Genomic DNA, 23,153 nt, shown 5'->3' with positions numbered 1-23,153 from the left:
ATAAGGCAATCTTGGACGCCAATGTTCCAATTAGAGATCTGCATGAACCTTACGTCTAACCCATCTCTGAGGCAGCACGTTGTTAAGAAATGGTGTTAATTGCAGGTGCTAGTGAGGTTGTGATCCGGCTTGTCGAAAAATGTTTTCGGTATGTTTCCAAAATTTCGCACTTACAGAAAACTCTGTATCTCCAATTATGGAAACATGATTCTGGCTTCTGCAAACATAAATTCTTCTTGTTTATAACCCAAACATGTTTTGGTGACGTTTCACCATCGTCAGTAGGTTCATTTATGTTCTGTCAGATAAAATACAAAAAATAATAAATACATAAGTAAATAAATAAATTGCATGATAATTGATACAGGCGTGAAATTATATCGTCAATACAGAATGTACATCTGAGTATAAGAGCGAGCGAAATATCTGCCTCAGGTAGACGCTTACCGACATCCATATGAAGCGCAACCTACAACTGGCGTCAACCCAAACTTCTAGATTCGACGCGTAAGTTAGAATTCACCCCAAATTTTAGTGTGGGTGTAGTTGGAAGATATACTCTTGCGAAATCGGCTGAATCTTTTTGAAACATGCTGAAATACTCTAGCTTGCATTTTGTGTTGTACAGAGGTAAACGATTATTCCCGTTAATTCATGAGACCAGTTCTACAGTGCAGAAAATATACAGGGTGATTCAAAAAGAATACCACATCTTTAGGAATTTAAAACTCTGCAACGACAAAAGGCAGAGCTAAGCACTATCTGTCGGCGAATTAAGGGAGCTATAAAGTTTCATTTCGTTGTACATTTGTTCGCCATTTCAGCCAATAAAGTTTTTGGTCCCTTTTTCTTCGAAGGTGCTACTGTAACTGGACTACAGTATCTGGAGAGAGAGTAGGCTGTTCCCTCAGCTCGAACAAGAAGCACAACAATTCATATTTCAGCAGGATGGAGCGCCACCACATTGGCACTTATCTGTCCGTAACTACCCGAACGTCAACTACCCGAGGCGATGGATCGGCCGCCAGGCAGCCCGTGACAGAGCACTTCATCACTGACTGGCCTCCAAGAAGCCCTGATCTTACCCCCTGCGATTTTTTCTTATGGGGGTATGTTAAGGATATGGTGTTTCGGCCACCTCTCCCAGCCACCATTGATGATTTGAAACGAGAAATAACAGCAGCTATCCAAACTGTTACGCCTGATATGCTACAGAGAGTGTGGAACGAGTTGGAGTATCGGGTTGATATTGCTCGTGTGTCTGGAGGGGGCCATATTGAACATCTCTGAACTTGTTTTTGAGTGAAAAAAAACCTTTTTAAATACTCTTTGTAATGATGTATAACAGAAGGTTATATTATGTTTCTTTCATTAAATACACATTTTTAAAGTTGTGGTATTCTTTTTGAATCACCCTGTATAATGGCGTTGGAAGGGTACACGTCGTCTACAATCTACATCTTCTTGCGGCAAACACAGGGTGTTTCAGAAAAGACGCAAGTGCTCCGCCGAGGGTTGCGCGGGAGCGAAGAAAGCGGAGGGACGATCCAATCGTCCATCACACGCTGGCCCGTTCCTCAGAGCCTCTAGTCGTGTACGATTAAGAAAGCGAGCGCGGGATGCGTTCTGTACAGGAAAGGGCTGAAATATGCACTACCTGACAAACAAAAGTGTGACACCCAGAGGTCAGGGTAGAGTGTCAGCGTAGCTTCGAACACGTACGCATTTGAAGCAAATATGAAAGTGATTAGAGCTACAATTCTCGTTGAAAAGTAGAGCGACCACCAGAATACATTAGTGGTGTTCGGATTTAGTGTTGTTGCCAGGCATATTATGGTATACATGTGGTATGAACAGCGTCAAATGTGGGTGATCACTGTGGAAGACATGGAGATACCGCGTGCTAATATGAAACAGAGTAATCAGCGGCTGGCAGATTTGTGGATCTCCATTTGGTCGACTGGTAGAATCGTAAAATATCCAGCTTTGTGTGGCATTCGGATATGACACTGGCCCAAATGGGAATATGAGGATATCACTGCTTTCCTCAAGGTTCAAGTCGACGATCAAGGTTCCGGTCGACCACGGCTGCCATCACAAGCGAGGATGGCCCTATCGTGCACCAAGCACATCACGACTCCTTAATATCTGCATCTGTCACCCGAGAATATGTAATGGACTCCTTGCAACATTCTGTGGCGTTCCGCACCATCCGTTGGAAACTAGCAGCAGGCGGACTAGGGAATTACCGCCCACCGCGCAGGCAGCCACTAACACCACAACACAAACAGCTACCTCTATAGCTGTGCCGTGACCGGGAAACATGTACTGTTGATGAATCTTGTCGCATTATGTTCCGTGATGAATCGCTGTTCTGCAGTACTCCGGATGACCGTCGGCGGCTAATATGGCGGCGATCTGGGGAGAGGTTCCATTTTTCCAATGTCTGGGAGATGAACAGCGGTGTTACGTCGTGGTATGGGAAGCCATCAGATATGACTTGAGATCACAACTGGTAGTGAGGAAACTCTGATGGTACGACGGTGCACCACGGGAATTCTGCGTCCTCGACTGTTACCTCCAATGCAAAAGTACCATGGTGCCATTTTTCAACAGGACAATGCTCATACACACATTTCATGTGTCTGCAGGAACTATATGAGTGATTTTGATATATTCTCTTGCCCAACAAGATCTTCAGATCTGTCCTTGATGAAACAATTGTGGGACCATCTCAGACATCAACTCCATCCCATTGCCAATTTCCAGGATATCAAGGACCAGTTTCAACAAGTGTAGGCCACCATGTCTCAGAAGAGGATACAACAACTTTATGACACCCTTCCCACGGGAATCAGTGCATTCATCAAGATCAGAGGAGGTGTAACGTCGTACTCCTTAGTAGGCTCATACGGCCAACTTCTTTGTAAATTTGACTTCATTCTGCATTCACCATAATGTTTCATTTCACTTTCTCCTCCTCTTCTGCGCGCGTAACATTTTTTATGTCAGGAAGTCTTCTTTGTGGCGTAACCGGTGAGCTCTCTGTCTCCAACCCACGCCTTACGCACCAACCATTATCTAGTCTGGTAACTGTCAATATTGGGGTGAGCACCACATCGGGCCTTCTTTTCAGCTTCTGACTCTCCCTACAAAAATTTGCTTGCCCGGGAAACTCTCGCTGTCCCTTCTTAATGTAATACTTATTGTGCATGCTTTATGCCACTCTTACAGAACACTGCAATTAGAAAGTACTCTCGCCATATCTAAACTAAGATGAAAATCAACGGTAAAAATTATATATGCATCTCGAAAGGTACGCTACTGACAGACGCGGTCGAATGACGCTATTGGCTATAGCATCACGTGATGCACTGCCCCTGTTACGTTATACATCGCTTCATCGTTCTTACGTGTATATCACTGCAGGGGCGTTTCGCGTTTAACCGAATGGATAAGTTAGATGCTGTGTTGGAAGCAAACCTAAGAAAATAGCTGCACCACTTACCACTTGAGATTGGTATGGTAGTGCAGTACACTCATGGAGCTCTGCACTAACACAGACTGCCGGCCGGAGTGGCCATGTGGTTCTAGGCGCTACAGTCCGCAACCGCGCGACCGCAACGGTCGCAGGTTCAAATCCAGCCTCGGGCATGGATGTGTGTGATGTCCTTGGGTTAGTTAGGTTTAAGTAGTTCTATGTTCTAGGGGACTGATGACCACAGCAGTTAAGTCCCATAGTGCTCAGAGCCATTTGAACAATTTGAACTAACACAGACTGAAACCATACAAAGTAACGATAGTGCATCGAATGGTCAATTAAGATGCTGTTTCTCGTAGTCAGCACTGAAACTGGCTATTGCCGTCTAGGCGTAATGGTTGATACTGAAATGCTTTTTTTCTCTGTTGAAACAGGTCTGTATTTATCACGGTGCGTGAGATCACAGAAACATTGGTAGTGGTAAATTCCTATGGGACCAAACTGCTGAATCATCGGTCCCTAGGCTTACACATTACTTAATCTGAGTTAAACTAACTTACGATAAGGACAACACACACACCCATGCCTGTGGAAGAATTCGAATCTCCGACGGTGGCAGCCGCGCGAACCGTGGCACGGCGCCATATACCGCGCGGCTACCCCGCGCCCCTCGCAGAAACATCAACGTTGAAGTTATGAAAATCCTCAATAGTTACGTCGAGATACTCTGTGTGTTCTGAATACGGAAATGTAGTGCGCTATTAGTGCAATATGATACATTTTTTTCTACCAAACAAAACTTCCAATAGACGTGTGAACAGTATCCTGGAACCATCGTCCAGATGAGTAACATTTAATCAGATTAGTAACATTTAACAAAAAAACTTACGGATATTTCATGTAGGGCAAGACAAGCGCTCACATTGCTTACATCACGGTGGTTTTGTTGGTAGAAAATATTCTAACATCGAGCGACAGTAACTGAATATATGAAAGTTCTTGCAAAGCTCTTGGAGCACAGGCTATCGAAACACCAGTCTGGAGAGCTAAATGGTGGGAAGATATCGTCGTCACTGATATCACGTCAATGGTATAAAACCGTTACGTCAGCTGCCATTCTACGACGAATATGCCAGATGGTCACAGGCAATCAGAGCCTGCCTGCTCCCTTTTGGTTCCCTAGCCATGCCTGACACAACTCTTGAGCCGTAAGCGAAATACTCTATATACAGGGTGTAAATTTTGGGTTGACAAACGAGAGTAACTCGAGGAATAAGCTTCACACAAAAAAATGTGTAGAATCTAAAGTTGATTATTTTCGACGGGGACATTTGCTGGTGCTAAAATTAGCCCGCCATTATGTTAATATTAGTAGTGATATTTGGGTCAACATTTGTAAAACTCTAATTCCTCTCTCTCAAACCCCACCATATGGGGAGAGAGGGAGAGTTTTAGTTTTAGCGAATCAAAATTTACGAAGTAAATAAGTATTTTTTTATTTATCCGTAACCATTTTCCACGCGAAATGAGAACATTGATTTTGTTGAATTACAGCCCCAACTACCAAGAATCAAAACATATGTTTAAGACTAAATGTACTTAGTTGTTTAAGTAGAATCTTATTCTGCAATGAAAAATGGGGGTCCTATTTGAAATTTTAAAGTTGCCTCCCGCCCCACCCCCAGGCGTCTGGGGTGGCGGGCTAATTTTAGCACCAGCAGATGTCTCCCTCTAAAATAATCAACTTACCATTCTACACACTTTTTCGTGTGAAGCTTATTTTTCCAGCTATTCTGGTTTGTCAACTTAACATTTACACTCTGTATATCTCATATGAGAAATGAACATAACGTTTCTTACAGAGCTCCTGATCGTATTTGCATTGACTTAGTATCAAATAATCCACCACCACAGACAAGAATGACAACACACATGAAGGTAACATTGCGCGATCAACTCAGGCGACAATATCCCAGGTTCAATCGCAGATCTCTTCACAACATCTATTACAATAAAGGCATGTGACTTCCAAAAACCGAGCGAGGTGGCGCAGTGGTTAGACACTGGACTCGCATTCGGGAGGACGACGGTTCAATCCCGCGTCCGGCCATCCTGATTTAGGTTTTCCGTGATTTCCCTAAATCCCTCCAGGCAAATGCCGGGATGGTTCCTCTGAAAGGGCACGGCCGACTTCCTTCCCCATCCTTCCCTAATCCGATGAGACCGATGACCACGCTGTCTGGTCTCCTTCCCCAAACCAACCAACCAACCAACTTCCAAAAGTGATCCGCCGTCTTATGCGGACATTACATCGATGGTCCAGTTTTTCTGTTCGATAGAAGAGCGATATCTGATGTCACTGGGATTCACTCTCTGCTTTCATCATGAGTACCGTGAAAGAAACACTACACTCATGCTGAATTAACACTATATACTTAAAAGCACAAAAGTTTGAAGAGAGAAACCACGGCCACAAATGCAGTCCTGTAGAGCACTGCCCATGTAAACCTGAGACTTTACCGCAATGCATCTGCCAGACGTGGAGACACCTAAGCTGCTGTCTCATCCATTCTCTCACGAAGAAAGAATATTTAACTGAAAAATAACATTTTCGATCATGTATTCACACTGAACGCTAAACTGCAAATACAGTGACAATAATCAGAGACCAATTGTGTCAATATTTAACGAGTCGGAAAACTTAATAGGCAATCTTATATTATATTATCAATTATCCTTGGCCTTCTGGACTCATAAATATGTTGCCTATATGCAGGACAGTCGTATGTTGTGCCAAATTAGTTTTAGTATCCACCGAACAATTAATTTAAGAAAGCCCGAAGATCGTGTAAATCAGCAAAGACGGAGCCGTTGCATTCATATCGCAGCCAGAGACACGCCAGAGTGAAAGGAAGCGTTTATCTGGTCGGAGTCGTTCTCCTGGTCACCCACAGAATGTCCAGCCTAAGCACCAGGGAGGCTTCTCTGCCCCTCGAGCCAAAACGCCGAAGGGACAGTCTGTGCTGCTCCCTACTTAGGTTGTTGACCACAGGAACAACTATTGTTTTGAGTAGGGTCGCCGCACCACACACACCGGTCCCATTCGGTTGAGGATTTTTGGCGGACGCCATGTGGATACAACTTTTAGTTGGAGCTCACTCGGACGCAGTTTCAGATGGAGCCCGTTTGGATGTAGCTTTTACATGGAACCTATTGAGACGCATGATCTTCCGGGAACCAAATTATCTTTAATTAACATCAACTAACTTTCATTTCTGTGGAATAAATCGTGTCTAAATTCACAACGATAGAATTCTGCTCGCCCTCCAAGAGCAAGTACATGCCTATCTTACTTGCTATAATTTTGCCACCACGCAGCTTGTGCTGTGAGCCGTCTGCGTCATATACATATGAGTGCTAGTGTGGTAAAGACTGCTGTGCTTACCGTCCTCTGTGTACTTGTCTTGCATCAGCCATGGTTAACCACCAATACCACATGTACGCAGCGTTGGAAAAAACTTTCACTTTCGACTTGTTAGAACTATCTAAGGACTGAATAATCTATTACTTCATGTTCAATTGTTCCTCTCTTATTACTTGTTTGTCTTTCGGACGGAGGACTCACTGCATATCGAGTATTCCAGAACTGTCGATTGATGTCATCCCATGCTGTAATAAGGCTACCTTAAATTCAGATATGTTTCTAAACGTTCAGCGTATAATTATGCCATTAACTGACTACTTCCCTGTTACTTGACTGCGCGCTTCCCATTATCCCAGTTTATGTCGCTCATTCTGGCGTAAACACAGACATCAGGGTCATAATCGGATGCTACCACGGTCATAGAGTAGATCTGCAGGTAAGAATTTTTATATGGTGATAAAGAAGTGGTATTGGACAGGGCGGCTAATTCATTGTAAATAATCTCCCCTTCATGACCGATGTATTTATTACACACGCTACAACCAGACTAAAGGCACAGCGTCAGATTTTTCTGGCTATGGTAGACACACCATCAAAACATGAATTCGATGTATCTACAGAATAGTACACTGCATTAACTTAACAAATGGTTCAAATGGCTCTGAGCACTATGGGACTTAACATCGGAGGTCATCAGTCCCGTAGAACTTAGAACTACTTAAACCTAACTAACCTAAGGACATCACACACATCCATGCCCGAGGCAGGATTCGTGCCTCCGACCGTAGCGGTCACGCAGTTCCAGACTGTAGCGCTTAGAACCGCTCGGCCACACCGACCGGCATCAACTTAACAGGTAAATGTTCGCTACAATTGAAATTCCATACTCTTTATTTAGAAAATATCAGATTTGTTGGTGTTTTCTCTTTTTCTTTCTTTTTATTTTTTCCATTACTGACACATTCTTATAGCTCTAAAAGTCATTACCTATTATGCCCTCTACAATAGCTCCTGACAAACATCCATCATACACGTTAATGTGCTGCTAATTTTCAAAACTAGATTCGAGGGTATGTTGACTATCAAGGAGTGTCACATCCGGCTGAAGAATTGTAGGTAATCTAGTAATTCACTCGCAGCATGGCAGCAACTACTATTAGCCATCCATTTGGGACTTCTGTTGTAAATTATAATGGTAGAAATAACCCAGAAATGAATGAATTTCATCACAGCCCAGCACAGTGTTGACGATCAAAAGTTGATTATTCAGTCTCCAAATCTGCCGCAGTATTAACGCAGAGGTTTCTTGTGATTTCCCTACTGAAGATTCTTCAGGTTGTTTACATCTACTTCGAAAAATGATACAATAACGTATACTGTTTTAGAATAAATTTCAATTATATAATTGTACAATGTGGAATAAAAAGAAGAATACAATCGGTAAAGTCACTAGCGGGTTTACCAGTTGTATAAGTCGTTACAGTATTAAATAGAAATAAATTAAAACCATGACTAAAGTTAGATTGTTAAGAATGAAATAGTTTAGTGACAATATTTCTGATACGCTCTTGTGGAAAATTTTAAATAAATATATGACATACATTTTTATTCCATATCGTACAACAACATAAATGAAAAACATATATACCCCTACAGTAGCGACATCTATCGAACTTACGTCAAAAACATTTTGTGGCCACTACACAGCAGTTTGTTGTGAACGGTAGCGCTGTCAACAAGATGAGTCCGCCGACATTGTGACCTAGTACATACCATATTTTATATATGTACAACGATGCCGAACTGATTTTATGTTTATCTTCTGACGATACCACTATGGTTCCATTATTTTAGGACATGCTTTTAAAATAGGTATGTCTCGTCATATTTAAAGTGCATGATTTCCGCATGTGTGTCAGTAGTACTTTCCATTGTGGCCAACTTTATGTTTTAAGTTGTAGACAATCCACTAGTTGTATTTGTGTTTTTGCCATGTTTTGCTGCAGATCTGACGATGGTCATTGCTGACCGAGACCGGCAGTCTGAGGACGTAACGAGTTTATGATCATAGACGGAAATAAAAAGAAATAGTCTACACTTTCTGGGTCAGTTTCTATTCGCAACCATGTCGCAGATTGTGAAATTATACTATTTTTTCTAGTGATCTCTGAACAAGGAGCTACAGGAGGTGGACAAAAATATGCAAAGGCCAAAAACACAACACATTACTATGCCTTTTTGCGGTGTAGAGAAACCGTTGGTATTCAAAATGGCTTCCAATCGTCTCGGAATGGATACATACTTGTTTGTTTTTCAAGGGAATCTTATACCATTCTTCCTGCAAAATAGTGGCAAGTTCAGATAAAGATGATGGAAGTAGATAGCGATCAAGCACCCTTATGTCCAATGCAGACAAAAAAGGCTCAATTACATTGAATCTTGTGACTGTGATGCCAGAGCAGATGCGAAAATTCACCCTCGTGCTCACAAAACCAAAATGATGCAAGCTGTATGAAAAGCGGCCCTGTAGTCTTGGAAAATAACATCAGCGCTGGAGAACAAACATTGTACCGTGGGATCGACCTGATCAGCCAAAATGGACACATAAACATTGGTAGTAATGTGATATTGCAGAGTAACAATGGAGCCCATGAAATGCCACGATATAGTTCCCCAAATCAGCACCGAAACCCTACCATGTTCCACTCTTGGGTCATTAACGCGACCAGAAGTTTCAAACAGTGTGAAAGAAGACTCATCCGACCAAATAAAATTCTTCCGTTGCTCAACAGTCCAAGTTTTATGACTTTTCGATCCCTGTTACCCTGTTAGGTCATTTGCATCTGTGATAATTCAAAGAAAAGGTCACTTGTACTATTTAGAATATCCGATAAAAATAACACGACAATATCAAAAGTAAGTGGGAGTTCACAGGATTTACAAGTTTTTTAACAATGTTATAATATATGAACAACTCTAACAGTAGGGAGACTGTTCCTGCTGACAATGTTCGCCTCGGTCTGAATTTCTCGTGCAGTTGAGCAACCCACGTAGTCACATCTTCAGATACACGTCATTGCTGACAGTCGAGCTGTGGTAGGGTCGAAGTACAAAGTAACAGACTACTCTCTGTGTTATTGCCGTTTCGATAAATGGAGTAAGGAGCTACAACATAATTATGAATAACTCTCATATAAAATGAGGCAATTACTCCATATACGAAAAACAAGAAATATACCAACTTATGCGTGGCGTGGTTTTTCTACACAACATTCTGCAGTACGCATCTGCATCCACACCACTACTTTGCAATTCACAATTAAGTGCCTTGCATAGGGTTCAGCGAACCACCTTCATTCAAGCTATTTCTCTACTGGTACACTCTCGAACGCGGGAGAAACGAACACTTATATCTTTCCTTGGGAGGTCTGATTTATCTTATTATATAACAATGTTTATTTCTCCCGATGTAGGTGGCGCTTAAAAATTATTTTCACATTCGTAGGATGAAGTTAGTGACTGAAATCCAATCACAAAGAAGACGCCTTTGTCTTAATGATTGCCACACTAATTCGCGTATCATATCCATGGCATTCTCTCCTCTGTTTCGCGGTTACACAAAACTAGATGTCCTTCTTTGAACTTTATCGACATCTTCCGTCAATTCTGTCTGAGGCGGATCCCACACCGTGTAGCAATAATCGAGAAGACGACGGACAAGCGTAGCGTAGGCAGTCTCTTTAGTAGAAATGTTATATAACCTAAGTGTTCTGTCAACAAAATGCAGACTTTGGTTTCCTTTCCCCACGATATTATGTATGTGATCGTCCCAATTAAAGTTCTACGTAATTAAAGTCATTAAGTATTTAGTTGAATTCACAGACTTTATATTTGTGAGATTTATTGTGTTACGGAAGTGTCTTGGAATCTGTTTAGTACTCATGTGGATGACTTCAGACTTGTTATTATTCAGAGTCAACTCCCACTTTTCGCACGGCACAGATTTGTCTAAATCATTTTGCAAATGTTTTTGATCATTTGATGACTTAACGAGACGGTAAATAGCAGCATCAGCTCAAAACAATCTAAGAGAGCAGCTTAGATTGTCTCCTACATCGTTGATGTAGATCAGGAACAGCACAAGACCTGTAATACTTCCTTGGGGAGCACCGGATATCACTTTTGTTTTACTGGATCGCTATCCGTCGGTTACTACGACCTGTGACCTTTCTGACTAGAAACCCCACATCCAGCCGCTCAAATGATACGATACTCCGTAGGCACGCAATTTGATTTTAAGTCGCTTGTGAGAGACGATGTCAAAAGTCTTCTGGAAATCAAAAGTATGGGATCAGTTTGGTATCCCCTATCGGTAGCACTCATTACTTCGTGTGATTAAAGAACTAGTTTTGTTTCACAAGAGCGATATTTTCTGAATCCGGGTTGCCTATTTGTCAATAAATCGTTTTCTTCGAAGTAATTCGTATTTGTCGAACACATTATTGGTTCAGAAATCCTACTGCAGATCGGCGTTAGTGATATGGGTCTGTAATTAAGAGGATCACTCATATATCCTGTTCGGATACTGGTGTGACTTACGGTACTTTCAAGTCTATAGGAACCTGTCTTCCGTCGAGCGAGTATTTGCATATAGTTGCTAAGTAGGGAGCTATCGTTCGGCATACTCTGAAAGGAACCTAGCTGATATACAGTCTGGACTAGACGCCTTGATATTACTGCGTCATTGAGCTGCTTCGATACAACTAGGAGATCCACTTCTAAGTTACTGATATTGGCAGTTGTTCTTCATTCGAATTCCAGAATATTTACTTCGTCGTCTATGATGAAAGAATTTCGGAAAATCGTGTTTAGTAATGCTGCTTCAGCGGCACTATCAACAGTAACTTTACCATTGCTATTGCTCCTTGAAGGTGTTGGTTGTGTTTTGCTGCTGATGTAGTATGTATACGGGTAGAATCTCTTAGGACTTGCTGCCAGATTTCGATACTGAAATTCGTTGTGGAAAGCATTAGAAGCATCTCGCGTTGAAGTGTGCGCTAAGTTTCGACCTTCAGTAAAACATCGACAATCTTGAGGATTTTTCGCTCCTTTCACTTTGGCAGGCTTTTTTTGTTGCTTCTGTAACAGTTTTCTGAGATGTTTTGTATACCATGGGGAATCATTCTGTCTCTCATTAATTTATCTCGTATACATCTATCAGTGCTGTCGACACTATTCGTTTTAATTTACGGCACGTATGTTCTACGTTTACATAGTTTGAGTCATTTTCTGAGGAAGATGTCAAGTGAATTTTTATCGGATTTCTTAAATAGATATAACTTGCGTCTTTTGGTTGGTTTGGACATTACCGTATTCCGTCTTGCTATAACGAGCTTGTGGTAACTAATCCCTGTACCCGTCGTGATGCTCCCTGTTTGCTCAGGTATATTTGTTGCTAAGAGTTTAAGTATGTTTTCGCGACCATTTACGCTTTGACTGGGCTCCTGAACAAATTGTTCAAAATAATTTTTAGAGATAGCGTTCAGTACGAATTCGGACGACGTCTTGTGCATATCATTGACTTTAAACATGTATTTTGCCAAAATGTCAAGGGTAGATTGAAGTCGTCATGAACTATAATATCTGTATAAGTAGGATACCTATTTGAAATAAGTCTCAAGTTTTCTTTGAACTGTTTGGAACTGTATCATCTGAGTCGGGATGTCGGAAAAAGGAACCAGTTAATAATTTATTCCGGTTGTCGAGTTTAATCTCTACCCGTACTAACTCAGAGGAACTACCTAGTTACTTCTGACACCAATAAACACTCTACCGCGAACTTTATTTACTGTATCCTTTCTGAACACCATTAGCTCCTTTGTAAAAATTTCAGCTAAACTTATCTCTGGCTTACTTTGGGTAGGAATGACTTCAGAGATCAGAATCGTTATCCTCTTGGTTCTCCTTATTTTGTAAGTTATGTTAGTGTCTCCGTAAAGATTTATTTTTTTGTTGGGACGGATATTCAAGTAGACACTCTGTCATGTCTGCAAATATTTTGACATAGAAGGACGCAACACGTATTCGCTTGTTGTTTGGAAATGTGAAGTGGGTCTAAGTTCATGAGTTGTAGAATATGATCAGTGCCCATTGGTTTCAGAATCGAGAAGATACCCCTTGTTCCTCCGTCAGCCTATAACATCCACGCCGCGGTGTTTCTGAACATATTTGATCTCGTCGTTCTTCAAGAATAACAATATATACTGTTGTGTCCATATTTCCATGTGTTGTAAATCAGAAATATTATTTCAAGTGTTACATTAAAACGATATACAATAAACAAAAATCTGTATCTTTTTCCAAAGAAACATACTTACTTTGTTTGTTTTATTAATTTAGACTAACACGAAGCAAACCACTTTATTAATGTAATTCTCACTTCGGTGAAAGAGAAAAAGCGATTCGGTAAACAGAGATTTTTATGACGGAGACTTATAAAATAGATCAAAAAAGGTATTGGTCGGTTCTCAATATCAACAGGAAGACACGGAAAACAGCTATAGGACAATTACTTCTAAATAACTTTTCACGTGGGTTTTAGAGTGATTACCAACATGCTGCATCCAAATGGCTATTTGTCTTGAAAGGTGCATCAAATGGATTATGAGGCAATACACAGCCGTAAAATAGACGCGTTAGAGTGTGACGGCATTTCAATGAAAAAAAAAGGAAAAGTGAAAGCGAACAGGATTCCTGTGCAGGAAAACGAGTGGAAGCAGGCAACATAAGGCTTCCCTATGGAGGTGCAGAGAAAAGCCTGTCGGTCGTCACTATCTGATTACGTCGCTTGATGAGGCGCACATCATAGAGCAGCTGCTGACTGCGTAGGAAGCACTGTAAACCAGATACAGAGCAATATGACAGAAACTGTGCACCATGGCAAAACGAGCGGAACTTAGTCGTCTACAAGCAATGATGCTTAGCCTGCCGGAAGCCAGTCGGTCATTCCAGATGACAGAGTAGGATGATTATGGTCCATTTGCCCAAACACTAGTGTGTAACTGTCACTTTCTGATTATTATAGATCATTTCTGCCGCCGTTTAACGATGATAACTATCCCAGCTCAGTTTCTGGTACACGAGATGGAGACGGAATGGGTACTTAATTACGGAACGTCAAAAGCATTCATTATTCACCAGGGCACCAATGTTATGTCGGAATTAATGTCCCAGTCGTGTCATTAACTTACAGAAGTTACGAAGTAGTGCTCTGCAACCAGCGGTGTATGTACGTAGGGATCGCGTGTACGGGACTACAAAAAAATTCTAAGTCACTATGTAAATTACCAGGGTAATTTTCAGGATAAACATATATGTGCTAGCCTTATAAAATTAGAATATTCTTGGGAGCAAACGACTCTTTCGGTTTGTTACCACGTATAGACAGAAGATGCTCTCCACGTTAAAAGTAGAGAAACTCCCTCCATGTTCATACGTTTCAATGCTCGTACTTTCACGTAGATGTTATAGCGAATCAAGAGGTTGCATAGGAAAGGTCATATCAAAGCCATAGGACGTCAGAAAACTCCACTGAATAAGAAAATAACAGTACCAATAATTTATATCCGCTAATTAGTTTTTCCCCAAAAGCCATACACACACCCAAAAGAATAAAACAGTGACGAAGTACAGTGGACCACCCTAGATCACTCAGAAGACGTCTACGGTCAACGTCCAATGATAAACCTCCACTGGAGCACCTAATGTGTACGTAGATTGCATCTGACGCTTAAAGGGGTTTTCTGTGACACGCGACTAGCCCGACCTGCTAGGACAAAAGGAAACAAAGCAACAAAGTTTACAAAGTGTCGTAGCGATTTCGTAGTATCGCGCTATAATGGGATGATATGTTATAAATGCATGGTATTTGTTACATTTTGCACATGAAAAGAAACGATAGTATATAACCCAAAACGTACAAATAAGCACAAACGTGTAAATAAGACAAAAAATTACTCTCCATCGAGGGACATCACGCTAATATCGTGTAACAGTGCCTTAGTCTTTATAACGGCATCACTTCGGCGAGGAAGAGCGCCCAGAGGTCTCTTTATGTATGCCATACCCAGCTGAAGCCACTCATTTATGATTGCATCCTGTCGAGCTACCATATTGCCAGGATGGTAACCGCAAAGTTTCAGCCGATGTTTGAAATGGCCCAAGTCATTTTCTATGAGATTAAGATCGACTGGTTTAGCGGGCGAGACCAGTTGCGATAATATGGCTCTGAGCACTATGGGACTTAACATCTGTGGTCATCAGTCCCCTAGAACTTAGAACTACTTAAACCTAACTAACCTAAGGACATTGCCGGCCGCGGTGGTCTCGCGGTTCTAGGCGCGCAGTCCGGAACCGTGTGACTGCTACGGTCGCAGGTTCGAATCCTGCCTCGGGCATGGATGTGTGTGATGTCCTTAGGTTAGTTAGGTTTAAGTAGTTCTAAGTTCTAGGGGACTGTTGACCACAGCTGTTAAGTCCCATAGTGCTCAGAGCCATTTGAACCATTTGAACCTAAGGAAATCACACACATCCATGCCCGAGGCAGGATTCGAACCTGCGACCGTAGCAGTCGCGCGGTTCCGGACTGAACGCCTAGAACCGCTAGACCACCGCGGCCGGCTGCGATAATATGCCTAACTGTACATTAATATTGGAAACAATGCGCGCTGCACTACGAACACGGTAGTTGTTATCTTGGAAGATGGGAGAGTACACAGGATATTCATCACGTAGGTACACAGAAAAGGACAACACCTGAGCACAGAAAATGTTGAAAGAAATATTCTGGCTCATGTTCACGCTAACGAGACTGAGTGAACGAGACTCGCGGTAGGAAGTCACCCTCTAAATAACACATAACCACCTCTGGCCTTAACAAAATGCACAATCCACGGATCAGTGCATCATCGAAACACTGAATGCTTTGTATCATTTGGAAAGAGACAAAACCGTAACTCGTCGGACAACAATACACGGGTAAACATGCAAGGGAATGGACCAATGTGACATTTTTTGTGCAGGAAAGCTACAATACATTGTCAAAATTCTAAAACGCACTGCAAGTATTTTTAAAAAATGGTTGAAGTTAGTCGTCTTTGTCGCACGAGCTCATGACAGCCGTTCGTACAGCCCTTCCGGCCTAGCGTGCGATCGGTTGTGACGAGAGTGTAGGGCTGCGTAGTGCCAGTACCACAGGCGAAGTTGAAGCATCTGAACCATACAAAACACGTCTCGTGTTATTAATGTTTTGAATAATATACATTTCATATAATGCTGCGTATGTAATTTTACAAAGGAGACTGGCAAAGGAAATAAATCGATCAATGATTGATGTTACATTACAGCTGACTTCCATCAGTCGTAACTTTAACTTATCGAAATGAAATATTTCTTACACATACATCATTTTATAACACTCCTGTAACACAGTTCTTATGACAATTTTTGAATAACGTATATTTTAGTAATAATGAGTTCCTTGTTTATTCCACATAGTCGCCGCAGTAAAGAGAAGTGTCATTTGAATGACGAAAAGAACGCATGACTAAAGAAAAATAGTACATCACAATATGAGAATGCAGGCTTTCTCGGCGAATCTCGATGATAAAATCTTCTCGGGTTGACAGCCGAGTCAATGTGTTGTTTTCCAGCAACGTTTCAGCAAGTTTCTTACTTGCCATCTTCAGGCGAAGATGGCCTGAAGATGGCAAGTAAGAAACTTGCTGAAACGTTGCTGGAAAACAACACATTGACTCGGCTATCAACCCGAGAAGATTTTATCAGCACTTCACAATAATTAACAGTTTTATTTGAACAGAAGTGCGGTGGAGCAGGAAATGGTCCTATCCGTTGCTCTGCTTCTTGTGCTGCATACCGGGCATACTTAAAGCAAGTCGTAAAACTTACCGAAAGATCCTGTTAAGCACAAATGACTAAAATTTAAAAATACTGTTCTTCTGATAAATCTCAAATGGTGCGGAGCTTTCGGAATTTGTATTGTCGGACAATTTCCTTAAAAATTTTTTCCATAGTCGGAAAAATTCTTTATTAAGACCCAAATCGGTTATTTCGTGAGGAATCTGAGTTATATCAACAAGTTTTTTCGTCGTCCTCTTGAAAGCCAGAGGGATCGTTATGTACAGGACAAGAGTCCAACAAATGCGATGAATAAATTTCTGCAACTAATTGGAAGCAGCGTCAAATGAAATGCTGAGAATTGTTCTTTCCTATTGCTCCAAATTTAGATAAGTCGGCTATAAGATTTTTACCAGAAAACAGTATTTTTGTTATTTTTTGTCCTAATTTGCTTTCAGGTCCCTGAAGACAGACATAAAGTTGCAAAAACAGTAATACACTCATACCTATCACTGTCATTGTTGTATACGAATATTTCATAGCATTAATCAACTGCAGAGAAGATTGTCTTTTTACGCCTCGAAATGACGAAGTGCAGCTGTGTTCGCAGTTCTTTCATGAAACCTGAGTGATCGGCGTTAGACACAGCAGATGTGGGGATAACGGCCAGTTTCGTCTTCAAGTCAACTATGAATTAATGGCTTCTCCTCTACACTTTCACTTGAAGTAAACTCCGTCGTTTTTCGACTACTCATACTGTATGATTTCTTGAATCTGATTAAACCGATCGAATGTTCGTCTCAGTTGGAATTCTGAAAGCCCAGTGTAATAGATCTCTATCCGTAATTGTGCACTGCACATCACAACCAGCCCTATGTGGTTCATACCTAAAAAGCTCCTCTAATGAACTGTTGTTCAAGTTACTTGTTTAAATTTAGGTGTTTATGATGATTATTAATGGGGCTTATGGGACGTTGTGGCCATCCTGTACAGTATATCTTTCGGATAGTTTTTCTATTCACAGTTTGGCGCCGGCCGTGGTGGCCGAGCAGTTCTAGGCGCTACAGTCTGGAACCGCGCGACCGCTACGGTCGCAGATTCGAATCCTGCCTCGGGCATGGATGTGTTTGATGTCCTTAGGTTAGTTAGGTTTAAGTAGTTCTAAGTTCTAGGGGACTGATGACCTCAGAAGTTAAGTCCCATAGTGCTCAGAGCCATTTGAACCACAGTTTGGCGAGTTTCATTTTGATGCATATTTATTACATCATGTAAGTCTTTCTTTCATTCACACAGTTCACGATCAGATTTTACGAAGAAAAAGCGAGTTCACACACTGCGCTACATTAGCACTCACCACAATTCAGTTTTATTTCCATTGTTAACACACTACCGCAAAAGCAACTGTTAATTATTATGGATATTTACCGAGTTACGAATTTGAGGGAACAGCAACTGTGGACCGTTGTTTTTGGAGAAACTATCAATGAAAAGTGAAAATCACTTTACAAATGGCGGTCGCGCCGAGTCTTGTTATCTGTTCACCGATGTGCTGTTAACCAAGGATCCGCGCCTGCCGCGTGCACATGTGCGACCCTCTATAGCTCCGGTAGGAGTGTCCAGTTCTCCAGCCGCATAGTGAACTACGAATTTGGTAATTTTCAATATTTTTTAAAAATACTTGCAATGCGTCTTAGCATCTAAAATTTAGACAGCGTCTTTTTTTCGGTGTATTCTTACTTTATAAAACGTTTCAGGGCATGTTTCGACATGTTGGAATTGACCATTCCGTTGTCAACCGAAGTCAAGTTTTCGTGTTGTCTGGGCCATTGAAGACGGGCAACTACACTGTTGTGAAAAACTTAAGAATGGAAGTAGCTTTAGCATGATTCGTCACTGTGAGGTAACATAGATCGATCAAACTTGGACCATATAAAGAAAAAATTGCTGCAGTATAGCGCAGAAAATAAGTGGAAACAGTACGAACAGAAATTACACTTTTATTCAAAGATAATAAATACATAGAAGTCAGCGCGATTAATGATCGACTCCTAGACATTTCGGAAGGCGGAAATGGCTATTAATGGGGAGATGTGATCACCATGGACGCAATGCATGCTGTGCAACGTGGTCCGGTGCTGGTTACGAGGCTGTTGAGGTATTTTAAGGTAGGGCGTTCCATTCCTCCACCAATGCCGCTGACAACTGCTGGGTGGTCTTTGGCACACGTGGATGTGCTACAATACGTCTACCCAATGCATCCCACACGCGTTCGGTGGGATTTAAGTCTGGGGAACAGGCAGGCCAGTCCTTTCGCCGATTATTCTCTCCTTGCAAGAGCTCCTCCACATGCGCTGTTCGTCGTGGTCACGCATTGTCATCCGTAAGACGTTAGTCAGGTCCCAATGCAACCCTGAACAGACGCACATGTGGAAAGAGTAAAGTGTCATAATAGCCTTGAGACTGAGTGAGAATTTGGAAGTCAGTACGGCCACGCAACGCTATGCCTCCAGACACCATAACACACGGACCACCAAAACGGTCATACTAGACAATGCTAACGTACTCTCATATAGTGAGAGGTGGTAACACTTATTGAAACAAAGAACATTGTCAAAGTTGATAGTTTCTGTGGTCTAGGTGTTACGTAGGGAGTTACAATTTTGCATGTGAGTATTGATCTCGGTACACTCATCGCTCAACGTTATTACATGCAGTTCTCTTCGAAATGTTTGTTCGGAACCTGTTTGAGATGGATCCACATTCACTGAGAGTAGAAATTTCTGACGGGTTTCAAACTTTGGTTACTGGCAAAGCGTGGCACTCGTCTCCAGTCCCTGTTGGTTACGATGTTTTTGCGACCACCGTTTATACGTTATGTTACGCGACAACGGGTGTCACAGCCTCCCATGTAAACATGCTGGAGAGTCCACGATGACACACCAATAAATCAGCCAACTTCATCAAAGGTTTGCTCTTAAAAACTGTCGAGTAAGGTTGGTCCTTTCTTCCATTTTGATACATCTACACATTGACCCGTCTTACTGGGCTCATTCCATATAACCGACAAACTCGTGAACAGCAATTCCCTATCTCGACATACGTATACAGTGAAGGATTAAATTGCCACCTGGTTATACAACATCTACAGAGTTCCAGAGCGACCAGAGTGCTCTTTTAAAGGGGCGACTAGTACACTGAAGTGCCAGAAGTTATGGGATATCACCTAACATCGTGTCGGACCTCGTTTTTCCAGGAGTAGTGCAACAACTCGACGTGAGACATATTCAACAAGTCGTCGGAAGTGCACTGCACAAATATTGAGCTATACCGCCTCTATAGATATCTATAATTCCGAAAGTATTGCCGGTGCATGATGTTGTTCACGAACTTACCTCTCAATCATGTCCCATAAATTTTCGATGGGATTCAGATCCGGCGATAAGGGTGACCAAAAAACACTCCAATTATCCAGAATGTTCAACAAACCAAACGCGAACAACTGTGCCCGGTTACAGGACGTCGTTGTTTGAAAACATGGAGTCCATGAATGACTCCATAAGGACTCCAAGTTGCCAAAAATAGCCATTTACAGTCAGTGGCTGGTTAAACTGGACAGGGGGATTCAGTCCATTGCATGTAAATACAGCCCTCACCATTATGGAGCGATGTAGACGCTTGTATACAAATGTTAAGTATCCAGATTTATTTCGCATGTCAGGGATGACCACCCCAAACTATCCAAGCTCCTGTGAGATACAAACTGAAATTGGAAGTCGTCTGACCAGGCCACAGTTTTCCAGCCATCTAGGGGCCAGCCGATATGGTCACGAGCCAAGGAGAGGCGCTGCAGGCGACGTCGTGCTGTTGGCAAAGGCACTCGCGTCGGACGTCTGCTGCCATAGCCCATTAACGCAAAGTTTCACCGCACTGCCCTAACGGATACGTTCGATGTACATCCCATACTGATTATTTGCGGTTATTTCACACGGTATTGCTGGTCTTTTAGCACTTACAATCCAACGCAAACGCTTCTGCTCCCGGTAGTTACGTGAAGGCCGTCGGCCACTGCATTGTCCGTGGTGAGAGGTAGTGCCTGAAATTTGGTATTCTCGGTACACTCTTGACACTGTGGATCTCGAAATAATGAATTTCCTAATGATTCCTGAAAATGAATGCCCCGTGCGCCAGCGCCAACTGCCATTCCACTTTCAAAGTCTGTTATTTCCCGCGGTGGGTCCGTGATCATGCCAGAAACCATTTCACCTGAGTGACCTGAGTACAAATGACAGCTCCGCCAGTGCACTGCCCTTTTATACCTTGTGTACGCGATGCTACCATCATTTGTATATGTGCCTATCGATATCATATGACTTTTGTCACCTCAGTGTATTACGTCCAGTGAACATAGCAGTCGTCATCTTGGAAGACAGGAGAGTCCACAGCATACTTACCATGAAGATACAGACGAAATAGCAAGATCTTGGCAAAGAGAATTTTGAAATAAAGATACTGGATCATTTCAGTTTTCAATTGTTCTAATACGTATCTGGAATTGAGTTATATGTAATCATTTCTTCTCGTCAAGGAAAAATAAAGAAGTGGCCTAAGGCGTGTCTATCTGGGTTACCATATTTCACGCAAAAGTCTGCATCAACATTGCGGAACAGGCCGACAGCTCCACGAGAAGCTGCTAGCTACAGAGCGAGTAAGCGGTTGGAAAAAACAATGCTGAATACAAAGGAAGAAAGGAACTTTTTAGGGGGGATTCTGTGGCAGCACCGCTCAAATCCGAGCCTCGTTTAGAGGGGCACCGTCGCTGGCGCTGCCACGAAGAACCTCACGGAAACGCCGAAGCTTAGAGTCGCCTGCCCACGAAACAATATCACACAGGAGCATGGCTAGTTTGGTGTGGTCATCCCTGATATGCGAAATGAGTCTGGATACTTAACATTTGTATACAACCGTCTACATCGCTCTTGCTTTATACTGTAGTAATGAGTCGCCCGACATTCACTGGAAGCTTCGTTGCAGGTCATTTTGATAAGAGCAAACAAAAATTATTTCACAGGTGAAAGGCATTTGAGTAGCTCTCTTCATACTCCATGTGTATGTGAAGATATCGTGTATGAGGTAGTGGATTCTACTGTGCAGTCATGAATGTAGTCTGTATAAACGCTATAGCCAGTTGATCTGATTTCTAACTGCCAGACTAGTTTTTCATGTCTAGGACATGAGTTTTCGCTGCTTACTTTAATGTGTTGTTCACTGTCGTTTATTCTTGCAGGAACAGCAGCAGAAGCTGCTGAAGCACTCACAGGGACTGGCGGCGTTCGCGAGCCACCACCAAATGGAGGTGGTCGACACGTTCAACATGACGGCGGCGCGCTACAACGATTTCCTACAGGGCAAATGCGCCTGCCACTTCCATAAGGTACCTCATGCATACCCACTTCACACACAACGCTCCACGAGCTACATATCGTTCATTTAATGTTTATTTGATAAACACCGGCACTATCGAGAGAGGTAGGGAATAATGAAATATAGCAAAAATAACCTGTGATTCGGGACAATGTGAGAAAGGTATCGGAGACAGACCTTTCTACCACATTCCATAATGCACGTAGAATGGTTGGTGAAATTAAGTTCTTCTATCAATATACATATTCAAATCCTGAATGATGGTGAGTCGGATTTTATTGCATTCTTCGTAGAGTAGCGTTATAAATTCCTTGATGCATGTAGGAGGCGTCAGAGCAGTAACTACGATCGCGGGCAAGCGGAGACGATCGTCAGTAGTACGGTAAACTGATATAGTCCTTTCTTCTAGTGAGTCTCTTTACTCTTACTTCCCCTATCCGAGTTACCAAAACGCCACTCACACCCTGAGCATTTACCTCCAGCTTTGGTCATCAAGCTGAAAACTGGAAAGTATTTGCAGACATCTTGTGTGTGGCATTTTTGCTTCAGCAAAACAATTAAAACTTTAAAATTTCCTTTGATGTAAAATTTTTGCACAGAACAACTCACAAATAAACTCCTGCACAGAACAAAAGCTTCACACTACTTGAGTTAGGATTTGATAGAACAAAACACGAAGTTCATATGAAAGTATTCATTAAACTAAAAAGAGAATAACCATATTTAAAATTCATTATTTACTCCACAAAACAATTTCACAAAATGTAAAATAACATTTAATAAAACAACGCAAAGCAAATAAAGATGTGACAGTTGAATTTAAATAAGAACAAACGTTCTTGTTATAATACAAACTCGGTTTGAATGTCAATAAATTTTAACCCCACCCCCATGAAATTTTAAGCGCTTAAT

At 41.9% G+C, this 23,153-nt stretch overlaps 1 protein-coding gene across 1 annotated transcript in view; it reads left to right on the top strand.

Annotated features, from left to right (window-relative positions):
* LOC124556256 (cadherin-like and PC-esterase domain-containing protein 1) overlaps nucleotides 1-23,153 on the top strand; it is a 119,174-nt gene that overhangs the window by 86,698 nt on the left and 9,323 nt on the right. Inside the window, exon 5 of the mRNA XM_047130243.1 lies at nucleotides 22,105-22,251. Within this exon, the coding sequence (XP_046986199.1) occupies nucleotides 22,105-22,251 (147 nt within the window). The remainder of the gene's footprint in view (nucleotides 1-22,104; nucleotides 22,252-23,153) is intronic.

The sequence above is a fragment of the Schistocerca americana genome, chromosome X, assembly GCF_021461395.2.
Source record: "Schistocerca americana isolate TAMUIC-IGC-003095 chromosome X, iqSchAmer2.1, whole genome shotgun sequence".
Lineage (NCBI taxonomy): Eukaryota > Metazoa > Arthropoda > Insecta > Orthoptera > Acrididae > Schistocerca > Schistocerca americana.
The sequence above is the reverse complement of the archived record's forward strand: the minus strand, read 5'-3'. Positions and strand labels throughout refer to the sequence as shown.